Source organism: Ictalurus furcatus, chromosome 4, assembly GCF_023375685.1.
Source record: "Ictalurus furcatus strain D&B chromosome 4, Billie_1.0, whole genome shotgun sequence".
Classification (NCBI taxonomy): Eukaryota; Metazoa; Chordata; class Actinopteri; order Siluriformes; family Ictaluridae; genus Ictalurus; species Ictalurus furcatus.
This window is the reverse complement of record NC_071258.1, coordinates 11,703,549-11,717,642: the sequence shown is the minus strand read 5'-3', so window position 1 is coordinate 11,717,642 and position 14,094 is coordinate 11,703,549. Positions and strand designations below refer to the sequence as shown.

Here is a 14,094-nt window from a genome sequence, read left to right as displayed (position 1 = left end):
CCCAGGTTCAGTCGCCACTGCACGTTACGGTTCAACTCGACTCGACTCTGCTCGCTTTTTGGGGTATTTCCACTGTGGATAGTACCTGGTACCTGGTACTTTTTTTAGTACCACCTCGGTCGAGGGTCCAAGCGAGTGGAGCCGATACCAAATGTGACGTCAAAACCCTGCAGATCACTGACTGTTCAGAGAGAATCTGCACTACCAGCGTCAGTGGATTTGCAACACGGGACATCAAACCTGCTGGTTTATTAAAAAAAAAATAGCAACAGTGAAAGCAGTATCATTTGTTCACATGACTCTCGATTTGAAAAAAGAAATGGCTGTGCTCAAAATCATGCCGTGGTCAATAAGCGAGGTGCAGATGTTCCTCTCATTAATAGCAGAGTAGAGGATCCAACGCGAGCTGGATGGGGCAACGTGAAATGAAAAAGTCTATCAGGAAGTGTCTCAGCTGTTGGCTGTACACGGCTACCACAGGACCTAGTGTAGGGAAAAGCTTAAAAAAAACCCTTAAAAGTGAGTACAGAACCATCAAGGACCACAACAGTCGGAGTGGTAAAGGCGGCACAACAATGCCGATCAGCCTATAATCCCATCCATGTTGAGGCTGCACTAAACTGCAGTGGAAAGCAAGATCTGAAAAGTAAAGCGAGCAGAGTCTAGTTGAAAGTATACTGTAAAAGTAAAAAACACTCACTGACTTTTAGATTTATTAATAATAAAATGTACAGTAATTGTCCATGCTTTGTCCCACTTAATACCTCCAGATCATGATGACCAAAATATTACCGTTAAATTACAGCTGGACTTTCATACCTTTCTAAGCAAATTGTACTAAACTAGGTTAAATGGAGTAGTCAAATTTCAAGGTTCCCAAACTGGGATTTCCTCAACAGGGATTTTCAAATGCCACTTAATAATAAAGGAAACAAATAATTAGGAAAAATATCCCATATGCTATTTATATTTTTAATAGGTTCAATAATTTCTCACTAGCCTACTTTGTTTAACTAAACTTTATTTATTCCTCATCAGTTACAAACACTGACAAAAGATACATACTATTGTTGTTTTTGTTTTTCACCCTTGTGTTTTTTTGTATTGGGAACAATTTAACATATATGCATGTACATATATGCATTATATCAATTTAGTTGGAAATAAAATCAGTAAATAATATGAAAGCTAACAACAACAATAATAATAATAATACACATATGGGGTTATATAACATTTTATGTAAGTATATATGTTTAAAGACATACTATTGGTCCTAAAATACCCTCTGCTTTTCATATTATTTTATTTGAAATATATCGGCGCGGATTCTGACGGCTCTTCCGCGTCAGTCCCGTTGCATTATGGGATGGCGCAGTATCCACAGTGTCCACTGGTTCTACTGCTACCAGTGTTCATCCGGGCATTTCTCGCCTACTGTCGGACATACTACTTCTTTGGCGCACTGCTTTTCGCCTACTGTGTAGTAGGGTAGTATGGATATTCGGACACAGCTATGGTTTCCGCTTTCTCTGTGTTTCTGCGCATGCGCAGTCAGAGCCACGCGGAAGATGACTTGTCAGTGTTGTTGTGGAAAGCTGACAGGCACGTGAGCTGTGCGACGTCGAGTATCGATGGCAGGCGACATGGCGGCCACAACTCCTCCCAAGGTACTGAAAACACTGGAGTTTTCATGTCAGCTCACCATTAAACACTGAAAATGAGCTCCGCTCTGTCAGTGGGCGCGGGTAGGCTTTGTCGGGGGCGTTGGTGTGGCCTGGCCGCTTGAACAGCTGAGGAAAAAGCTAAAGTTAATACAGTGCTGTGACCGACTACTGTTTTTAGCTTTTAGTTGTTAGCCAGTTAGCACTAGCACATTACACAGTTACAGTTGTTTAGCTAGCTAGCTGCTATGCCAGGAATGCCACGAAGGCACATCGGCCATGCCCATAACTAAATTAGCATTCTTAGATTCACAGTAGTAGTCTCGTGCCTCAGTTAACCACTGAGCTAATCTAACCATTTAATTATACCTATCCTGCTAGCGCTAACTGTAAAAATACTACCTAAGTCAAATGGTTAATTAGCTAGTTCAGTTAGCCAGCTAGCCCACTTTCTTAGTTGTACTATTTAAATTAGATAAGTTAGCAAGCAAGCGTAAAACTCCCAAGATTTATACGTTATGTTCAGAGTTAAAAAAAATATATATATCAGAAATGTTAGTTAATCATCCAGAAATTTCTTAAATCCAGTGCAGACTTGTTAAGTTTGTTGTTAGCAGTAGCATCCGGCTACTTAGTGCAAGGGCCAAAAGTTTCGCAACGCTTCGATAGATGAGCACTCAGATTACACAGTGATGCTTTACACTTGTTTAGCTATCAGATTCTCAAAGGTATATATTTAACATCTTGTTCCTTATTTATTATTTGCTATTTTTTAATCTGTCACTTTTTATTATGGCATGTCCATAGTCTTTCCTCGTGATTAAGTTAGTTTGGGTGTACCTTTATGTAGATTATACATATAGCCTACATCATTTTCATTGGGAACTAATAGTCATGGATCAGCAAATCATCACAGATCTATATGAAAATCTACACCACACTTTGTACTCAACTAAAAGGAGTAGTTTGTTATTTACCCCAGGGTGCCTGCAGGGGTGGATTTAGTGATTTGGAGGTCTAGGCAAATTGCAGGAATGGGGCTGCAATGAACGATTATTTTGATAATCAGTTAATCTGTCGATTATTTCTTCGATTAGTTAGTAAAGGCCAATTTTTCTTTTCTGTAGTTTTTTCTTTTGAAAAAAAAAACATTGTGTAAATTGAAGGCTTTGAAAAAGGTATTAAATGTATCTATGTGAGCTATGCATTGTGCAAATGATTAAAAAAAACAACATTATTTTGAAAAAACAACAACTGATTGTCCACAAGCTTTAAAGTGTAAGTTAAATCACTATTTTAAAAAATGCTTTTAAAAAAAGCACAAACTTAACTTGTAAGAGGTTGAATGTTCTGCAGTAACACACACATTCACTCATCTGAACACAGTAACATGTTACTTTATTCTGTAAATGTATGACACTTCTTACATTTCTGTACATTTACATGTTATAACCCTATTACATTTACTGCTCTCATAAAAACACACAATTACTTTTGTTTCGAAATATAGCATCAAACAACAAATGTGATCAAAATGAATATTTTATTCAGAATTATTGCGCTTCCTTTTTATTGCACGCTGTTTGATTGACGCGCACGTGTGGACTTACGCTCATTCAGTGAAGTTTAACGGAGACTCACTCGCTGTCAGGACGAGTCTTTTTGTAAAATGGAAATACTGATGGGAATTTCTAACATTTACAGATAAGGATATAAAGGTAAAAATTTAATTTCTGCGCTGAAGTAAACATGTCTGGAACACATTAAACAGCACATGCATCTGTTGCAGCATCTGACACGACAAGCCATGTTAATACACTTACGAGTTTGTTTGAAGCGCTTATTATAAAACATTCTCATGTGTTGGACAACCTAGATCGTGTATGTTTCCCACAGCAGCTCACTCTTAGACCTCTGCTGTTTTTCAAATGTGTTTTTTTCATAGAAATGCGTTTTTTACCATTGTGAAGTGAGGTCACTGATGAGGGATATCCACAGTGATGTCACAGACCCAACAAATCCAAAATCAAATTGTCAGTTATTTTAGTTATCGATTAGTTGTTGCAGCCCTAATATATAATATGTATTTTTAGGGAGCCCCTGGTTTCTTGGAGCCTAAGGCAGCTGCCTACCTTTGCCTAGTGCTAAGTCTGCCCCTGGGTGCCTCTGCAAACGTGAAGCTTTAATTCCTTAGGCTTGTCTGTCTCGGTGGAATGTTGTAATACAGCAGCACTGTCTTAGGATATAGAACAAGAGAACACGAAGACACTGTTTTCCTGTGTGTTGATGTTTGCAGGTAATATTTGAACATGAAGGGGTTTTTATCCATTCAAACACAGAAGAATCAGATGATCAGGATTCACTAATATCTGGGTTCCTTCGGATCGTTGATAAGGTACTATTGACCTGTCAGTGATAGGAAGTAGAGTTCATTATGTTTGAACAGCTCTTGCTTTTTTGTAATATCACTCAGAATTGATAGTATACAGTAATTTGAAGGTCATTTTATGTCACTAAATGCCATGTATTGAAGTCAGAGGCTGTGTATTAAAACTGCTGTTAAACACATATGTAACATTTTAAGAAATAAGTACCGCATAAACAATTCACAAGAAAAATCATACTTGCATTTTTGTCTTTAGGATGGTGAAACATTTGTGGAATATAAACCTTTGGAGGATACAGTGGATCTTTCAAACATGCTTTGTGCCTGCAAGGTTTGCTTTTTTTTTTTTTTACTTATTCATTTTACTATATTGCAGTCTATGTGAAATATACAGATGGGTTACAAATTAAAGGAAAAAAAAGCTGGGAGCTCTGTAATGTTGTGGGGGCATGGATTAGCTCTTCTTTTCTCCTTAGAGGGAATGGTCATTACAAATCAGTACAGTTATTCACACTGATCACCTTTATTCAATCATGAAATATTTCTGTCCTGATGGGAGTGGTCTATTTCTGGATGACTCCGCCCTATCTACAAGGCATAAAGACTCGCTAAACAGATTGATGAGTGTAGAAATTATGTAAATTAAATGCTGTGGCCTTTACAGTCGCCAGATCTCAACCCAGTTTAATACTTATGGGAGATTTTGGAGCAGCATGTTAGACAGAGCTTTTTTCCATCATTATCAAAACACAAAACTGAGGGACTATCTTTTGGAAGAATGGTGTTCATATATTGGCCTTCCCCAGACTGTTGCCGCAAATTTGGAATGACACAATTGTATAGTTTGTGTCTACACAGACTGCACCCCCAGGCCTTCTCACCCACAATCAGTGCCTGACCTCACTAATGTTCTTGTGCTTGAGCGGACAAATCCCCACAGCCACACTTCAGTCTATTGGAAGGTCCTCCCAGAAGAGTGGAGGTTATTAAAACTGCAAAGGGGGACTAAATCTGGAATGAGTCGTTCAAAAAGTATGCGTGGGTGTGATGGTCGTGTTCACAAGCTTTTGACCATATAGTGTATAATTAAGTCTTTGGAATTGAGCAGGTGCATTAGTTGTTGAATAGTGTTCATCTGTTTTTATTTTGTAATGTGAAGGACTCCAGCTCAGTGGTTGAGTGGACACAGAGGCCTCATCGTCCTTTAGATCAGCAGCTAAGCTATGAGACTGAGTGGGACATGGTTAACACAGTCTCCTTTAAGAGGAAGGTCCATACCAACGGAGAAGGTAAAGCATTTCCTTGTACTACTTTAAGACCTGATATGAATGTAAATACAAGTTGTCAGCAGGTTGAATCTTGAAAGGAATTCCACTGCTTTACCCTCAGTGCTGATTGAATGCACATCTCTGACATGATTATGAGTCAAGAGTAGCAGAGATGACTAAATGCACATACACCTCCAAAATGTCAACAATTCATTGTGTGAATCTGTGGTGCTGTGCATCAGAAAAATGCTGATTTGACGAACCATGTTTTCTTTTTATCAGCCAGGAGTGCTCAGACAGAATGTATATAATATTTGCCTGGTTAAAAAAAAGCCAATTAACTTAAATTAACAAGAATGCAATATTACATAAAAGAATTTGCTTCTGGCTGTTTCCAGTGAGGGGCAGGATTTGCATTCCGAGCTGCCTCATTCATTTTTTAAACAGTGAACTGTCTCTACTCGTACTGTCCTCTTTGAAGCAGTATTCCCGACTTGAAGGAAGATTTCATTCTTCAGCCAGAAGAAAATGTTTATGCAGTAACATTTGGTTACATTTCCTTTCCTTTCCTTTAGAGTGCAGATCATTTTAGCTGTAGGTTTACTTTGAATTTTTAAGGAGCAGTTTGTAATATCTAGAGCCCTCTGCTGCTTATAAGGCAAATTGCAATTGAAAACATTGACAATCCTTCCCAACCTCTCTGTTAAAAACTACCAGACAGAGCTCAGTTCCAGCTGGTGCTGAGCTAATTCCCAGATCGGAAAAATGTAGAAGACTGAAATGAAGAATCTAACAAGATCCATTGGATGGCATTATTGCCAATAAGAGTGTATTTGAAATTGTACGATTTATTACAAGTCTAGATACACATTTAAACATTACAAGCAATACCTTAAACAATATGGGTATTTATAATGAAGACTCTTGACATTTAAAGTAGCGCATTTTAAACAGGATTCATCTTCTCATTTCTTTTAGGCGGTTCAAACCACTTGAATGAGCGCAACAAGTGGGCCTTCTCCTTTAATGTCAGTGAACTCAGAACTGTTACAATAAAACACGAAGGCTGGTCATACCTAATTTTCTGCTTGAGAGATGACTCAACAATCCCTGCCATTCACTTCCATCAAGGAGGCAGCCAAGGGTTCTTGGATGTCTTGAGGAAATCAGTGCATCTCAGCGAGTAAGTAGTCGGGGAAAGTGTAAATAGATGAAAGAAAAGAAAAATACAGTCGATTCAAAAAGAGTTGATTTTTGTTAGTTAAATTTTTATAAATTTACATTAGAGGCTGACATGAACTGCGATTATTTTGTTTACGCTTCCTTTTAGCATTATTTTTGAGTGTTTGTTGTCCTGCCATTTGTCCAGCAGAGTGCAGTGCAACTTGAGTTTTTGATGTCATGTGCATTAATATACAGAAATAGAGAGAAAGCTCGGACCTGTTTCAATGAAACTATATAACCTGTCATTTTCCCTTGCTGCTTTTATTCCATGACAAAAGGTGTACTATGTTTTTCTTCATGTTTATTTATCAGAGGCCTCCAAAAGCCATTTACAGCTTCCCCTATCGAATTGAACAGGATTTTCTTCTCTATTATTTCCCCTTGAAGATTAGCTCTCTAAAACAGTAAAGGACTGAATGCAACACTATTTATATGGTAATGTGGGGACTTTTGCTGGGGAATTTCAGTTCCTCTCAGAGACACTGCTAAATGGCATGTGTCTTACGGTGAGCACGAAAGTGCATGGGATTGGCTGATATCAGGTGGGACTGCAGCTGTAAGTTTAGTTTTGAGGCTTCATGATAGAAGTAGATGAGCACTTTTCCTACCCTGCATTAAATATCACAGAAGAATGAATAAATCAAGCTACGAGCATGTTCAAGGCAGTGCCGCTGAGAAACAGATAGCTGTTATTAAAGTTCTTATCTTTGCTCTCATAATGAAATATGGGCTCGGCTTTGTTGCCTTTGCTTTTCATGCCAGTTGTACAGGAGCGGGATATGACCTGCGATGTCACTCGCTTAACTGTTCTATAGTGATTTTGGTACTATTTTTTTGTTGTTGTTTTCATTTACTTTATCTTGTAACCAATTTAAAGACAGTAACATAAGTCCTTTTTTGTCTTTGAAGGAGTCCTGATGACAAAAACATTCTGCTAGTTTCCACATATAACAAAGCAATTTCACTATCCTTTGAGAATCTTCTAGATGACTCCAATTATGGCCTTGTTCAGGTATGAGAAATATATTGAGAAAATCATATTGATGCTGTTGTGCTTAATTAAAAAAAACTGGCACACGCAAAGCTACCAAACCACTGATCAAACTCAATTCCTGTCAACAGAAGTTTAAAAAAGATCCCTACACAACAACTTTGGGTGGTTTCTCTAAAGTCACAAACTACATCTTTGATGCATTTCGGCCGACTGAGTCTGAATGCCTGCAGCGCCCTGCTGAGGAAGTGGCAGACATTCTCGGGGAACTGATCCCTGGCCTGGAAATCAACCAGCAGGAGGAGCCTGGTTTTGAGGTCATCACCAGAGTGAGTAGCTGTACATCAGTTTGGCTCCTGTCTTATAACATGACCTTGCCAATATTCACAAAATCTCAACAATAGGAAGGTATACCGAAAGTCAGCGGAAATCATTGTTCTCTATCTGTAACAGTTTACTTATTATACAGGTAAATTATACAGGCTGCTTTTACTGTTTGCTCTAACAAATGTCTATGCCACATGAATGTTGAATTCAATTCAATTCAATTCAATTTTATTTGTATAGCACTTTTTACAATAGACATTGTCTCAAAAGTCTGAAAGTTGAAGTCTGCATTGGGACTGGGATCTTCTGGTATACATCATCAAAGCTATGGGAGCAGACCACTGAAGTGCTATTAGCAGTGTTGTATGACATTATTGTGCTGCCTTGTTCTGTGCTGTTCAGTTTTTGTACCATGTCCTTGCATGTTGCTGATGGGTAAAAAAGTTAATCTATCAACCATATAAGAAAATGTATTCAGTTATTAAGAACAATGGGTAACAAAGAATGAAAAACAGATAGCCCAGACATGTAATCTGCTTTCCCAGCTGCATGGCATAGGGATTTCTTCACCCCTGATTTATTTACAGTTCTAACAGACCTGTGCTGACTGTATGTGTCTGGATTTATGTTTTTGTTGCAGGTTGACTTGGGTACAAGGCCAGAGGTGCAGAGGAGAGAGCCAGTAATGATGGAGGACTGGGCAAAGCACCAAGACTCAGAGGGAAGAGTGTCCAATGTGCCTCATTTAAAGCACCTTATTTTCAAAGGGGTAAAATGTGAAATGCTTTTGTTTCCCTAATATGTAAACTAAAATGTTTCTTACTTTACAGTTAATGTATACCATCTTTGGTCTTATAATAATGGGCATCTTAATTTCATGCACTAGTTTCTTTTTGAAACTGGTTTAACGTGAACATTTTCAGAACACATTGTCACAATGGCATCCTGTATTTCCTTTTTTTTTTATTAGCATTCACTGCTAATAATCACTTTTTTTTAACAATTTCCATGTAATATAATGGATGTATTATATCCTGTATATGATTTGGTCTTTCACTGGTCTAGAATATCTGCTACTTCAAAAATTAAATCCAAGTTCTTATTGATATATTGATTGTTTGGTTGACTGGTTAATTGGGTAATTTAACGATGATCATTTGATCAATTATATGATCAAAATCCCATGTTTGTTTGTGTGCTTAAGGGCCTGTGCTATGCTGTGAGAAAAGAAGCTTGGAAGTTTTTGCTGGGCTATTATCCCTGGGACAGTACGCATGAAGAAAGGAAAAATCTGCAGAAAAGGAAAACGTAAGTGTAGTCTGTGAGTCAGTATCAGAGTTTTCCCATTTCTGGAATGGTTTTAGACACAGGCTGTATTTAATATAACAAAATTGTTTTTGTTTGCTTGTGTCTCTGTGGACTGAAGGGATGAGTACTTCAGAATGAAGCTGCAGTGGAAATCAGTCAGCGAGGAGCAGGAGAAGAGAAATTCCAGGTTACGGGATTATAAAAGCCTTATCGGTAGGTGTCCAGTCAAATTCTGTTTCATTTTTGTTCTTATAAGAAGAAAACTACCAGTAACTTATTGTACAGAAAAGCCAACACTACAAAAAGTACTTTATCCTTACTAATTATTAAAATACCTAGTTGCACTAAATTGCCAGCATGTTACTGAAGATGAATAATTAAAATATCGAAAAAATACCTACTTCTTTCTGGAAACTGGTGGATAATTGGATAATTTTTTAAATATCTTTTTAACCTTAGAGAAAGATGTAAACAGGACTGACCGCAACAACAAGTTCTATGAGGGCCTGGACAACCCTGGGCTGATATTGCTGCATGACATTCTTATGACGTACTGCATGTATGACTTTGATTTGGGTAAGTGGTGGGGGAATGGAGAATTAAAAAGCAAGTGAATATTGCTGAAAAGGGTTGGCATTGTGTAGTTCACATAAACGGTCTGTATAATTATTCACATAATTTGTTTAGTTGCTTAGTGCTTTTTAATGTAAACTGGAAATTGTGCTTCATTGATTAAAGTTTGCAGTAGCCTCCTGTGCATACTCGTAACCCAGTTTGATATGCTCTGGTGCAGGCTATGTACAAGGCATGAGTGATCTGCTTTCTCCCATCCTCTTTGTTATGGAGAATGAAGTAGATGCCTTTTGGTGCTTTGTCTCCTTCATGGATCAGATGGTACCATCATTTTTCAGATATGACATTTTCATATCACATCATATCATATGCATTTTTTGCTCATTGCTTGAGGTCTTTAATACTTGTGTATGAGTAATATATATAAAAATGAGCATCTAGACTAATGCAGTCATGCATTAGTCATGCAGGGATTTGAGTAAAATGGCATCTCTGTTTTTGGTGTTCAGCATGAGAACTTTGAGGAGCAGATGCAGGGCATGAAGACTCAGCTGATCCAGCTTAGCACATTGCTACGGCTCCTAGATTTAGCCTTCTGGAACTACCTGGGTAAATGTCTCTTGCTTTGTAATCTGACATAACCTGGTTTGATTTGCTACATGCATTACTGAAAAGCATCTCTTATGGCTTAGAAAATGTCAGTGCAGAAGCTTAATAAGCATGTCCTCTGTAGAGATGCACTAACCATCCATTTTATTAGGAACACCTTCTCATTCGTGTCGGCCAGTCATGTGGCAGCAGTGCAGTGCAAAACGTCATGCCGATACAGGTCAAGAGCATCAGTTAATGTTCACATCAAACATCAAAATGAAGAAAAAGTGTGATCTTTGTGATTTTGACTGTGGCATAGATGTTGGTACCAGAAGGGCTGGCTTGAGTATTTCATAAACTGCTAATCTCCTGGGAATTTCACACACAACAGTGTCTAGCGTTACTGTTTTTGGCTGACAGGAGTGGAACCTGATGTCTTTTTCTGCTGTTGTAGCCCATCCACCTCAAGGTTTGATATGAGATGCTTTTCTGCTTACTACAGTGGTAAAGAGTGCTTACTTGAGTTGCTGTAGATTTCCTGTCAGCTCAGACAAGTCTGGTCATTCTCCTCTGATCTCTCTCATCAACAAGGTGTTTCAGCCTACAGACCCTCCTCTCACAAAATGGAGATTCTTGAGACTGTTGTGTGTGAAATTCCCAGGAGATCAGCAGTTTCTGAAATAAGCGAACCAGCCCATCTGGCATCAACAACCATGCCATGGTCAAAGTCACACAGATCAGATTTTCATCATTCTGATGTTTGATATGAAGGTTAACTTAAGCTCTTGACCTGTATCTGTGTAATTTGTGTTGTGCTTCTGCACATGATTGGCTGGCTGATTAGATAGCTGAATGAATGTACAAGTGTTCCTAATAAAGTGGATGATGTGTCTATGTGACGATGTCTCTTGTATTAACTTCAGTTTCTTGCTTTTGACAGAGGCTCAGGATTCTGGGTACCTGTATTTCTGTTTTCGGTGGTTACTGATCCGCTTCAAGAGGGAACTCTACTTTCAGGATGTGCTCCGCCTCTGGGAGGTCTGCTACATCAGTCCAAATATATCAAAAAGCATTGCACTGTGTCACATTTAAAATAATGTTTTTAGGATGTATTAAATTACATTTTATAGACATAATTTTATAATATTCGGCATTTTATATATTTTCACTTAATAACGTGTTGTCTTAGTAATGCTTGGACAAAATTTAAAAATCATTTGAAATTAGCATTAAAATGACCAATGTAATATAGTCAGTAAAGAAAGATTTATATAGCCCCAGGTGTATATATACTTGTTTGTGCTAGTGAATCCTTCTTTCTTTGTCAGGTGATGTGGACAGGCTTGCCTTGCCAGAATTTTCATCTTCTGGTATGTTGTGCCATTTTGGATTCAGAAAAACAGAAAATAATGGACAGACATTATGGATTTAATGAAATTCTTAAGGTAAGTTCACAAATACTTGCAGATGTTTGGCATGTCCTGCAAAAATATGAGGAATATGAGTTGATTTATTGATTTTTATTAGTACTGATGTGAAAGTGCTCCAGTGGTTTATTGTTTATCTATACCCCAGCACTGTTGAATTCTCAAAGGTGTTGATGAATTTTCTATAATAGAGTACCCTTGATAATAGTGGCAGCTGTAATTCAAATCACAGGTATATAATACTGCTCTGGTTCTGTTTCTGTAGTAACAAGTATCACTAGGATTTACATGGTAGATGCTTCAAATAATAAGAGGAATAAAAACACATACTATTATTGGAAAATAATCAATATTGTTTTTATTTCTTACTCATGTAATGTTTTTGTTTTGTTTTTTTGGTGGATTTTTACATTGTATAATAATGCTTTCCCCATCTTTGTTTTAAACAGCATATAAATGAACTCTCCATGAAATTGGATATTGAGGAAATCCTTATTAAATCAGAGGCTATATATTTGCAGTTAAAGAATTGCAAGGTATGTTTTAAAGCAAACATTAGAAGACTAGTAGTCTGTCATAATGCAAATCTCTGGAATTGGTATCTCTGGTGTAAACAAGTACATAGCTGTTAGATAGCTCTTTTCATGTAGTAGATGTGATCACATTTTTATGTTACTTGCCTGCTGCATTGAGGGTCATGTTGCACTGGACTGTTTTATGTTTAGGAATTTTTTTTTCTCCCATGTTTAGGATTTGCCCCATTCAGTGAGTGAGATTCTGGGCTTGAACACTGTCACAGAGAGCTCTACATTAGAAACCAGTGAATACAGCGTGCTTGAATCACCTCAAATCTCACCAAGATCTGCACACAGACAAGACCAGGCCTGCTCCAACGGCCATGGACTCTTACAAGAAACATCACACAACACGTGTAAAGTCGGCTTTATTTCCTAGGACGTTTCATAGGTTTTTCTTAGCACCTGTATATCAGTAAGATAAACAGTTTGGTATCATGTAGATATTTGCTACCAGATGTTACATTGTAAAGTATCCTGGATAAAACCATAGAAAAGAATATGTATGAATGTAAAATTGGGATCTTATGTGATCCTAAAACTATTATTTTTGTAATTTTCTTGTACCATATTGTCTTTTCATTGAAATAATCATTCCTTCTCACTGTATAAAGTTTTCAAAATGTAAAGATTGAGTTTCCATTGTTGATTTTAAATGCTGATTTATTTCCCCCCTTTTTTTTCTGAATCATGCAGTTGAACCAATTAAAATCTGGTCTCCTCATGGCTGTGGTGTTTTGCTTTTTTATGTGTGTGTGTAACTTCTATGACTTACAAGATTAATGTAACATGAAATTGCACCCCATTCATATTTTCATTTCATCTGACTTGTGACCTGGTTCTATCTTTAATAGAAATATCAAGTGAACCATCTGTAATGATGCAGATCTGTGGGATGACATGCAGATATACATGCTATTCTAGTGTCTGCATACTCATGTATGCACACACGTAATACAGAATTATTGGCATCCTTCATAAAAATGAGCAAAAATTAATTGATTAAAAGAACAACATGCAGTAAGTGGTATTTGAACTCAAAGATGCAGGATTATTGTATACATTTATTTATTTATTTTTAAAACTTACATAAAAAATTCATGCATTTTCCCCCTGTAAAACACTGGTTTTAAAATGATCTGCATCCTTTCAGTTAAATTTTGTCATGACGGGAGGGAATTTCAGCACTGATTCTATTACTGTTTGTAATATTTTACAAGCTTGGGGACACTTGTTGAGAGATCTTGGTTCACACCTCCATGCAGAACACATTTATATTGTTAGGTTTGAGCATGTGGACTTTCCTCTTCAATTCAGACCCCAGGTTCTCAGTAGGGTTCAACTCCACACACTGAGATACTTTCATAGAGATGGTCATTGCAAAATGTTGGTTTTGTGTTTATTTAACTATTTCTATGTTGAATTGATAATATGATTGACTCATTGTCTTGCAGAAAGTCCTGGCAGAGGCAGCTGGGATTTAGACTGAAATATCCTAGTCCTGAACAGGTCAACAACCATCTGTCATATTTGCATCTGTTATAACATTTGTTGACCGTTCTTTGGTTTTTCTCATGATAATACATAATTAAGGTGTTTTACATGTGTGCAACTTCATATTTATACCACAGGGAAACAGGACATGTTTAAAGGCAACAACAGAAGTTCCTGGACTTTTCATTGGCTCCCAGTCCAATACAAGATCCAATTTAAGGTTTTACTTTTTGTTTTTAAAGCTCATAAAGGATTAACTCATTACT

At 37.4% G+C, this 14,094-nt stretch overlaps 1 protein-coding gene across 1 annotated transcript; it reads left to right on the top strand.

The window, feature by feature from the left end:
- The first annotated feature begins 1,523 nt into the window (after positions 1–1,523).
- tbc1d15 (TBC1 domain family, member 15) lies at positions 1,524–13,058 on the top strand. Its single transcript, XM_053622970.1, has 17 exons — positions 1,524–1,670; positions 3,961–4,059; positions 4,307–4,381; positions 5,210–5,339; positions 6,297–6,501; positions 7,452–7,554; positions 7,665–7,862; positions 8,501–8,629; positions 9,065–9,168; positions 9,287–9,381; positions 9,628–9,744; positions 9,962–10,062; positions 10,251–10,350; positions 11,273–11,370; positions 11,661–11,777; positions 12,209–12,295; positions 12,510–13,058. The coding sequence occupies exons 1-17, from the start codon at positions 1,635–1,637 to the stop codon at positions 12,711–12,713; spliced, it is 1,998 nt and encodes a 665-aa protein (XP_053478945.1). The 5' UTR covers positions 1,524–1,634; the 3' UTR covers positions 12,714–13,058.
- The last annotated feature ends 1,036 nt before the right edge of the window (positions 13,059–14,094 follow it).